Source organism: Penaeus chinensis, chromosome 18 (assembly GCF_019202785.1).
Source record: "Penaeus chinensis breed Huanghai No. 1 chromosome 18, ASM1920278v2, whole genome shotgun sequence".
Lineage (NCBI taxonomy): Eukaryota > Metazoa > Arthropoda > Malacostraca > Decapoda > Penaeidae > Penaeus > Penaeus chinensis.
In genome coordinates, this window is record NC_061836.1 from 2,788,937 (window position 1) to 2,798,936 (window position 10,000).

General features: G+C 46.3%; 1 protein-coding gene across 1 annotated transcript in view; it reads left to right on the forward strand.

The window, feature by feature from the left end:
- Nucleotides 1-10,000, forward strand: part of LOC125034455 (putative ferric-chelate reductase 1 homolog) — an 81,899-nt gene that overhangs the window by 55,768 nt on the left and 16,131 nt on the right. Inside the window, 1 exon segment of the mRNA XM_047626208.1 lies at nucleotides 9,297-9,388. Coding sequence (XP_047482164.1) covers nucleotides 9,297-9,388 — 92 coding nt within the window.

A 10,000-nucleotide genomic window follows, 5' to 3' on the forward strand; every position in this document is an offset into this window, starting at 1 on the left:
TGACTAAATATTTATAATCCCTCGTCATACTGGCTGAAAATAATAACTTACAATGACTAATTGTCCCAAAAGAATTTAACAAAAACGGTAATAAATTGGTTAATCTATAACAGAACGTGATTCATTTAGTGATCTAGGAAGCATGGCAGCTAATGATTCACGCATCTGAAAGTGATAAGCTTATTTAGCATTCTTTTGTGTAAGCCGCTTCGATCGGTTATATAGACCATGACATTTTCCGTTGAATTATGGAAGTTGAGAAATGTGCAGTACATAGAACATTCAGGTTTATTGATAAGCTATTTAGATAGATCGTTGTTAGAATGCGAGATTAGCTGCTAGTTCGGACTGTATTATATATTTTTATTATTTACATTGTCGAATTATAGTTTTAATACATGTTTTTAAAGTTTTTTTCTTCTTAATAGGGGATGAATAATACAAAAGAAAATCGACAAAAATTAAAAAAAAAAAAAAAAAAGTAATTATACTTGACCTTTAGGAGAATTAGCTGGAAGAAGCATCGGCGTGGACTCCCCCCCCCCTCCTCCTGTGTGGGGGGGTCCTTTGTTTTGATGAGTACTTATTTTTGTTTTCTTTTTCCATTTTTTTCTTCGTTTACTTCTTTTTTCTCCCTTATTGTCCTCTTTCTATCATTTCTCTTCCTATCATCTCTTCTGTTTTCTCTCTCTCCTCCCCCCTTCCCCTTCCTCTTCCTCTCCTCCCTCCCCCTTCCCCTTCCCCTTCCCCTTCCCCTTCCCCTCCTCCTCCTCCTTCCCTCTTCCCCATCCCCTTCCCCATCCCTCTTCCCTATCCCCATCCCCACCCCCACCCCCACCCCCATCCCCACCCCCACCCCTTCCCCTTCTCGACACCCCCTCCTCATTCCTATCCTTATTATACACACATATTTGTCCGAGTGCGAGGTTCGAGACCGTGGCGTCCCTTGGCGTAATAATTCCCCATGATTTAAGGGGCCCAGTGGACGCCCTGCTATTGACTCCGCGCCTGCTTCTCGAGGTTGATTATTCCCCCTCACGCCATGCCCCTGCGGAGGACGCTTTGCCTGAAGGACGCGCTCCCCGGTTTGTGCGTTGGGAGGAGGACCTCTTTTAGGGGCTTTGCTTTTGTTGTTTCGTTGTTGTTTTTTTGTTGTTGTTTTTGTTTTTATATATAAGTGTAGGTTAGAGGGTTTTTGTTTTTGTGTTTCTTTAGGTCGTTTTTGTTTTAAATGTTTCTGGTACGTTCTGGGTTCGATTTGAGTTACGCTTATGCTTGGGATGGTCTTTGTGTTCTTATTTTGTGTCCCAGTTTTTAGTGGATGTTTATTATCCTCTGAGTTCCTTTCTTGGTGCTGCTTTAGCCTTTCTTATCCGTTCTTTCCACGTTCTTGAGGCCGTTTTTAGGACGTTCTTGAGGCCGTTTTTAGGACGTTCTTGAGGCCGTTTTGGGACGTTCTTGAAGCCGTTTTTAGGACGCTATTGAGGCCGTTTTTAGCACGTTCTTGAGGCCGTTTTTAGTACGTTCTTGAGGCCGTTTTTAGCACGTTCTTGAGGCTGTTTTTAGCAAGTTCTTGAGGCCCTTTTTAGCACGTTCTTGAGGCCCTTTTTAGCACGTTCTTGAGGCCGTTTTTAGGACGTTCTTGAGGCCGTTTTTAGCACGTTCTTGACACCGTTTTTAGCACGTTTTTGAGACCGTCCGTAGGCTTTTTATATTCCGTTAGTACCCCGTTCTTCAGTGCCTGCCCAAGCCCCTCCACCTCTTACGGCATCGCAGACTCCTCTTCGTTGCAGACGTGTTGCAAGATCTATCACTTGTGTAATGGGCATGAGGAGAGAGTATCATTATTATTGTTATTTGAATCTTGATATATATTTTTTATTGTTTTATTAGTTTTTTTTTTTTTAAGTATATTTAAGTAAGAAGGACTTCGTTACATAATGCTGAAGGTTGGGGTATGGATACTTGTGTGTTTTGTTTGTAATGCATTATCTCTCTCTATCTCTCTCTCTCTCTCTCTCTCTCTCTCTCTCTGTGTGTGTGTGTGTGTGTGTGTGTGTGTGTGTGTGTTTTCTCTTTCTCTTCTTTATCTCTCTCTCTCTCTCTCTCTCTCTCTCTCTCTCTCTCTCTCTCTCTCTTCTCTCTCTCTCTCTCTCTCTCTCTTTCTTTGTGTGTGTTTTTTCTTTCTCTTCTTTCTCTCTGTGTATCTTCTCTCTCTCTCTCTCTCTCTCTCTCTCTCTCTCTCTCTCTCTCTCTCTCTCTCTCTCTCTCTCTCTCTCTCTCTCTCTCGCCCCCCCCCTCTCTCTTTCTTTCTATCTATTTTATTTCCTTTTTATTTTTTTATTTCTTTCACCTTATAATGAGTCGCAAGAATCACGCCAGGCGAGTGACTACGGGGCGAGGGGAGAGGAGGGGGGGAGGGGGTCGTCCTTGGCCCGGTGTGCCAGATGAAGGTGACCTGGAAGTCGTAACGAGCTCAGGTGGTCGATCCACAACGCCCTCATGGCACGGGCGTTTTCGTAGGGGGCGGGGCCTGGGCAGGGGGGTGGAGCTTTGGGCGTGGGATGGTAGGTATGGGGCGTGGGGAGGATTGGGGTAGGGCATTGGGCGCGGGGAATGGAGAGGGGGAGGGAGGGGAAGGTCACTGGCGGCCGGTGCGGGGGTGTTTGGGGGAGGGATGGAGGGAGGGAGGGAGAGGGGGGAAAGGGGGAGGGGAAGGTCACCTAACTGGGTGGGGTTACTGGGAAAGAAGGGCACTAAAGCCTGTAGTCGTGACGCGTGTGTGTGATCTTTGAGTGGGTGGGTGGCATCGGGGTAGGGGTGAAGGGGGGGGGGTAGAGGAAGGGTGTGGGCGGTGCCGGAAACGAGGTGTTAGTTCCTTGGTAAAAAAAAAAAAAGGAAAACGCGAAATCTTTTTTTTTTAGATGTATAAAGAAAAAAATGAGAGCTGGGACATATTCTTGTAAATGTCAGAAAGAAAGGATATGATGTGTGTCACGAGGAATTCCCTGAATGACACACGCACCTGTCATTGTCACAGTGGCATATGGGAAATTATTTCATAACGCCAAGTGAAAGACGGAAATGGCATTTTTCGTGTAAAATGTCAGACCAGAAAAAAATCTTAACAGCATGAATAACTTGATAAAAAAAATCATATGAACTCGAGTCTCTCCGCCATGAGAGCAGATTGAAGACTGATTAAGCCATGAGAATTCCGCGAAGGGACGCCTCATCTCATTGACATAGAGACAGGAGATAAAAGAGGAAACGAAAGAGAATGTGTATTTGAAGGACGCGTCGAGTCACAATTCTTCCCGCACTCGACGAAACAATAGGCGGGGTGACTTCACTTCGGTAATGACGTCAGGTGGTGGCGAGGTGGTGGTGAGTTGCTCGGGCTTCTCCTCGCCTGAAGGAGGGTCATTTGACGTAGGGCACTTGAAGGAGGGGCATTTGACGGAGGGGCACTTGAAGGAGGGTCATTTGATGGAAGGGCACCCGAGGGAAGGCTACCTGGAGGAGGGGCACCTGACGAAGGGTGATCTATTGAAGAGCCACCTGATGGACGGTTGCCTGATTCAGGATACCCCCGATGGAGGCTCACCCGAAAGAGGGTCACCTGATAGAGGGACACCTGATGAAGGGAGGTCTAATGGAGGCTCGCCCAATGAAGGTCACCCGATGAAAGGTTACGCGTCGACATAAATAAGAAGGGATATAACGGCCTGGCAACAACACATTTGTTTTGCGTAGTAAGTGCTACTCTACAATAATGCGCAGCACGTATGTCTTTTGTCTCTGTAATCACGGTCTGGCAGCTGTGATGAATGGCCGGGTGGAGGCTGGGAGGGGGGGGGGGTGGACTATTTTTATTCCATATTTCTATTGTCTGTGCTCTTTCCTTGACATTTTTTGGGGGATACTTTCAACATGTTGTTTGTGGTGTCCATACTTTTTTTTTATTTCATTCAGCGTCGGTGGGCGTGGGTGTTATATCAGCTGTCTAACCAGCAAGCCTCCAAACTTAACTTACCTCAACGTAACTCAACCCAACATACAAATTGAAGAAAACAAACAGATAGTAGAACAAAAGCGTGGTCCGAGACTTGTTCATTGGCACGGAAATGTTGTGGTTTGGGACGCAGCGAAGCCTATGTCTTAGCGCTTAAGGCCTTGAGTGTAGCTGGAGGTGCTATGGGTAGCTGGAGGTGCTATGGGTAGCTGGAGGTGCTATGGGTAGCTGGAGGTGACATGGGTAGCTGGAGGTGCTATGGGTAGCTGGAGGTGCTATGGGTAGCTGGAGGTGACATGGGTAGCTGGAGGTGACATGGGTAGCTGGAGGTGACATGGGTAGCTGGAGGTGACATGGGTAGCTGGAGGTGCTATGGGGAGCTGGAGGTGACATGGGTAGCTGGAGGTGACATGGGTAGCTGGAGGTGACATGGGTAGCTGGAGGTGACATGGGTAGCTGGAGGTGACATGGGTAGCTGGAGGTGACATGGGTAGCTGGAGGTGACATGGGTAGCTGGAGGTGACATGGGTAGCTGGAGGTGCTATGGGTAGCTGGAGGTGACATGGGTAGCTGGAGGTGACATGGGTAGCTGGAGGTGACATGGGTAGCTGGAGGTGCTATGGGTAGCTGGAGGTGACATGGGTAGCTGGAGGTGACATGGGTAGCTGGAGGTGACATGGGTAGCTGGAGGTGACATGGGTAGCTGGAGGTGACATGGGTAGCTGGAGGTGACATGGGTAGCTGGAGGTGACATGGGTAGCTGGAGGTGACATGGGTAGCTGGAGGTGACATGGGTAGCTGGAGGTGACATGGGTAGCTGGAGGTGACATGGGTAGCTGGAGGTGACATGGGTAGCTGGAGGTGACATGGGGAGCTGGAGGTGACATGGGGAGCTGGAGGTGACATGGGGAGCTGGAGGTGACATGGGGAGCTGGAGGTGCTATGGGTAGCTGGAGGTGACATGGGTAGCTGTAGATGTCGTGAGTAGCTGGATGTGCCCTAAATAACTGGAGGTCCCATGAGTCATCTGAAGTACCATGAGTGAGCAGCTGGAGGGGCACGAGTATCCAGAGGGCTCACGCGAAGCCGAAGAGTACCATGAGTGCGTAGCTGGAAGTCCCATGAGTGACTCAAGTACTTGGAGAATGATTGCCCTTCACGATGACAAAGAAGAATCGCCATTGATCCAACGACGGCTCGGGGGGGGGGGGGGGCGTTCGGGGAACCTTCCAGGAACGGCCATCGATCTCGCCTCTGGAATGCCCGTGGCGCTTAGCTTGTCCTGGGGCGTAATTGGTGGGGAATTGAGGGAGGGGGGGCGAAGGAGGGAGGGAGGGAAAGGAGGGAGGGAGGGAGAAAAGGAAGGAATGTTAAAATGCTAATGATGATTATAATTGTGATAATGATGAAAATTAATGTTAATGATACTGAGTCTTATTAATAACAAATACTTATAATAGCAAGGATGATAATTACGATCATAAGAATATTGAAAATAAATGATATTGATATTAATGATATTGATGCTAATTGTGATATTGATACTCATAATAGTAATTATGATGATGATGATCATAATAATAGTAGATAATAATAATAATAATAATAATAGTGATAATGATAAGGAATCTGATAATGGAATTACAATGATCATAATGACAATGTAGCCATGCGTCTCCCGGGGGCGGAGGGGCGCGCGCGAGGGTCCGCGCCCCGACCGGATACGGACACCTTCGCCGGGATCTCCGAGTGACGTCATTTTATTCTCTCGAGCGTTCTGCAGGCGTTGAGTCACCGGTGATGACGACGACGACTCGCCGGCGGTGCGGAAGAAGGGCGTTTCGTTAAATAACCTGCGTAAGTGCCGTGAAATTCGTATCCGGGGAAGGCTAGGTGGCGGCGGCGGCGGCGGCGGAAGGGCGTCGAGGTGCGAATAAGGGATACAAAGGCGCTTATCGGGGCGCGAGTGGGATTGGAACCCTCGTGAAAATCTAGATTGTCATTTGTTCCAGCGTAGCTCGTGGATTTGAGGAATGGGCAGATACGCAGCTGAATTATGGATAGTAATGACATTAATGGCTTTTGCATATTTTGTAAAACAGCACAGGGGAGGAACGGGAGGGTGGGGGGAGATACCCACGGACGCGCGCAAAGACTTACTCACACGCACCAAGAGAAAAGGAAAAGACCTTTAAGCTCGTGTGGAGTGAATTATTGAATAGGTTTGTTATTGCCGCGTTTCCGTTTCCTTCGAGAGTTTCTTTGTTTTGGTCTAAATTGGGTAACTCCCATTTCCACATTTGGTAAAAGCTGTGTATGGGAGTCTGTCGAAACTGATGTCATGTCATCTCATTATTAAGTACCGACAATGCCACATTCCCCGTATTTTTTGTTATGTCTAATATTAATATCCAATCTTTTGGGAAATTATGCGTAATTGACTGAGGTCTTACGCAACCTTCAGCAGCCCTTTAATATAAACGCCTCATAACACGACCACATACCGGGTTTATGAGGACGAGGACACAAGCAAGGTCAGTGTCGCGAACTTCACCTGAAAAGAGAAAGAGATGAGCGAGTTTTGATGGGGTAAACACGGGCAGTATCCCTCGTGAAACATTCATGGAACGTCATCGACTCCGCCATCTCGCTGTGGGACGATTTTGGGCCGGACGGCTCGGTGGCGCTCGGGGTTGTATATCTTTTTTGTATTGTATTTTAGGTATGGTTTTTGTTGTTATTGTTGTTGTTATTGGTATCATCACCTACAAACCAGCTCTTATCCTTCTTATCATTATCATCATTTTCGTCGTCATCACCACCATCATCACCATCATCATCATCATTCATCATCATCATCATCATCATCATCATCATCATATCATCATCATCATCATCATCATCATCATCATCATCATCATCATCATCATCATCATCATCATCATCATCATCATCATCAAAATCAATATCATCATCTCCACAATCATCATTATCATTTTCATCATTTTTGTTATTATCACAATTATCAATTTACGCAAACGAACGTTTTATAATAAATGTGTGTTTAGGGGGGGGGGGGGGCTGCACCACGTTACCGCGGGCAGGTGACTAACACGCCACTCGGGAAGTAAACATGGCGCCTCCATGTCTCCGGTTGGTCGTTCATTTTCTCCTATTTCCGTAAAAGTTTATTATTCTCTGGGATATGAGGTTCGAGCGAGTCAGCAGAGTTTTTTTATCTTGTTTTTTTTGGTTTGTCTGTCTCGTTTTTTTGGTGTTTTTTTTTTTCTCTCAAACTTTTTTTTTTCGGTTTTCTCTTTTTTATATTCTGTTCTCTGTTCTCTCTTTTCTCTTTTCTCTATCTATCTCTCTTCTTTCTTACCCCTCTTCTCTCTCTTCTCTCTTTCCTCTCATCTCGATTTTCTCTCCTCTCTCTTTGATTTTCTTTCTTCTCTTTCTTCTTTCTTCCCTCTGCTGTCTGTTTTGTTCTCGCCTGTCCTCTCCTCTTCTCTGTTCTGCTCTCTCTCTCTCTCTCTCTCTCTCTCTCTCTCTCTCTCTCTCTCTCTCTCTCTCTCTCTCTCTCTCTCTCTCTCTCTCTCTCTTTCTCTCTTTATCTCTCTTCTCTCTCTCCCTCCCTCCCTCTTCCTCCCTTCCCCCCTCCCTTCCTTCCTCACTCCCTTCCCTTTTTTCCCTCCCTCCCTCCCACTTTTCCCCTCCCCTTTCCTCCCATTCTTTCTGCTCTTTTCCTCCCTCCCTTCCCTCCATATATTTCCTTCCTCCTCTCCCCCCCTCCCCTCCCCTCCCCTCCCTCCCCTCCCCCCCCCAGATCATTCCGAATTCCCGAAAGGTGAAATCATCATCATCGGCTGCGGTTCCAGATTTCTTGGCGAGGCTCGACTTTGGTCCGCCCTTGGCCGCTCCTCAGCCGGGTGTGACCGCCAGCCTCTTCGCGGGCGTTGATTTTCTTCTCTTGTGGTTATTTGAATGTTGCTTTATTGGCAATGTCCTTCTGGCACCGCGCGCTGTCGTTTTGGTATCGCACGAGGATTGTTTGTTTTTTTTCCATCGCAGTACTTGGGCAATTCTGTGGTTTCGCTCTTTGGGTTGTAACTGTCGGTGGGAAGGACGCCTTTCTGTTAGAGTTCGATTGGTTTGGTTGAGAAATATCCCCTTTTTCCTTTTTTTAAGGTTGGAGGAGCTAAGGAGGCATAGAAATGAGATGAAAACGACACTTTGAAAGGGAGATTGGACAGGTTTTGATACTCGATTCCTTTCCTATGAAATGCTGGTCTTCTTCAGGTAGATATAATGCATTACTATGAAGGTATATATATTTTTTTATCTGCCTGAAGTGAGTATGGATACTGCTTGCGTACTAAGCGCCAGAACGTTTTCCCTTCCGCGGCTGCATTTTTCTCTTTCCCACAACAGCCCCTCCTGCTGCGAGACCCGAGCCTTCGTCCGAGGGAGTGTCCCGCAGGCAGCCATGCTAGGGTCAGGCTGGGTCAGATGCCGGTCCTTGTGACAGGCTCCTCCCAGTTCGCCCTTTTGTAGATCTTGTCAGTTTTATGTCGAGATTCAGATTCTTTTCGGCCTTAGCGATTAAGTTCATATTAAAACGTTGTCAGACCTTAGGCGGATGGGAGAGGGTGTGCTGGTCTTGTTGTCAGCAAAGAATGCCAACCTTCCTCTGATATTTAGTGCCAGTGAAAGTGTTTTTTTGTATTGTGAATACAGTTATTTTGTTTTCCCTTTGTGCCGTTGTGATGAACGCATTTAATTGCCTCATCAATTAACAGCCGTTAGGGGAAAATTGCACGCTATCTTGCAAGACAATGCGACGACGTAAGGGCGTGTTGTGAGGTGTTGCCCTGTTGGTGTTAATAACCCTGGATCCGGATCTCGTCTATTGGCGGTGGAAGTGACTGGCTCTTTTGCAGAATCCACAGTCGCTTATGAGTTTCGTGATATGCTGTTCTGTAGACTACGAAACCGTATCTTTGTGTGGGATGAGACCGTGGAAGTTGTAGCCTCTTAAAGGATTTACAACCGCGTCATTTTCTCCTCTCGCGTGTTTTATGAAAACCTGTCTTCTATTTTTCGGAAGGCATTACTTCCTGGGTTGATATCCATGATTTTGTCTCGTGGTTTTGTTGTATTATAATAATCTCTTATTTTATATTAATATTTGTAGCCTTATGGCATTTCCTTCTTTATTACTGTATGCCTCATTCTCATATTATGTCGCCTCTTCTAAAATATATTATTTCCTCTTCCCCAGAACGCCGTCACACACAACTCCCCCTCACCCAAGTCGAAGGTGATGCTCGAGTGGGAATCTCCCTCTGACTTCGAGGGCGATGTCGTCTTCACGTAAGTGCAGATGGGGCTTCGTACGACTAAGTGTCGGGGAATTTTTCATTTTTTTGTTTAGATTACTTACACAAGGGAAGTAAAACGAGCCGCATCTTCGTGTAAGTACTGCTGGGTTCTCGACGATGTGGAGTTGGTATGAACAAGGTCTATGTAAGGATTGATAAAGACTTTGTTTTCAAATGGAGGATGAATAACTTTGTAGTGATCCAGTATTATGTCATCAGGATTCAATCCACGTGAAGGTGTGATATTGAAGCGTCATTTGCTTGTTTTGTATTTTTGGATTTTTTTAAACTAATATATTAATTATCTTTCCTTTTTTATTGTGGAATTGTCTAGATGAATTATTTTCGATTTCGAGCATCGTAATACTCAGGGAAACCCCGTGAGGAACTTTTTTGGTCCGGAGTTTCCTCGGTCGGGAAGCTTATATATGTTTACCGTTATTTGCTATGTTTACATTTTGTAGAGCTGGTGTTGTGGCGTATCTATGCGTGTGAATTATATACACGGATGGAAGGCTTGCAAGAATTTTACTGGCGCTGGGTTGAGTGACCGTTAAAGTGGACTTGTTTCAGTTTGTGTAGAGTTCTCGTTTTCGTGTCAAGC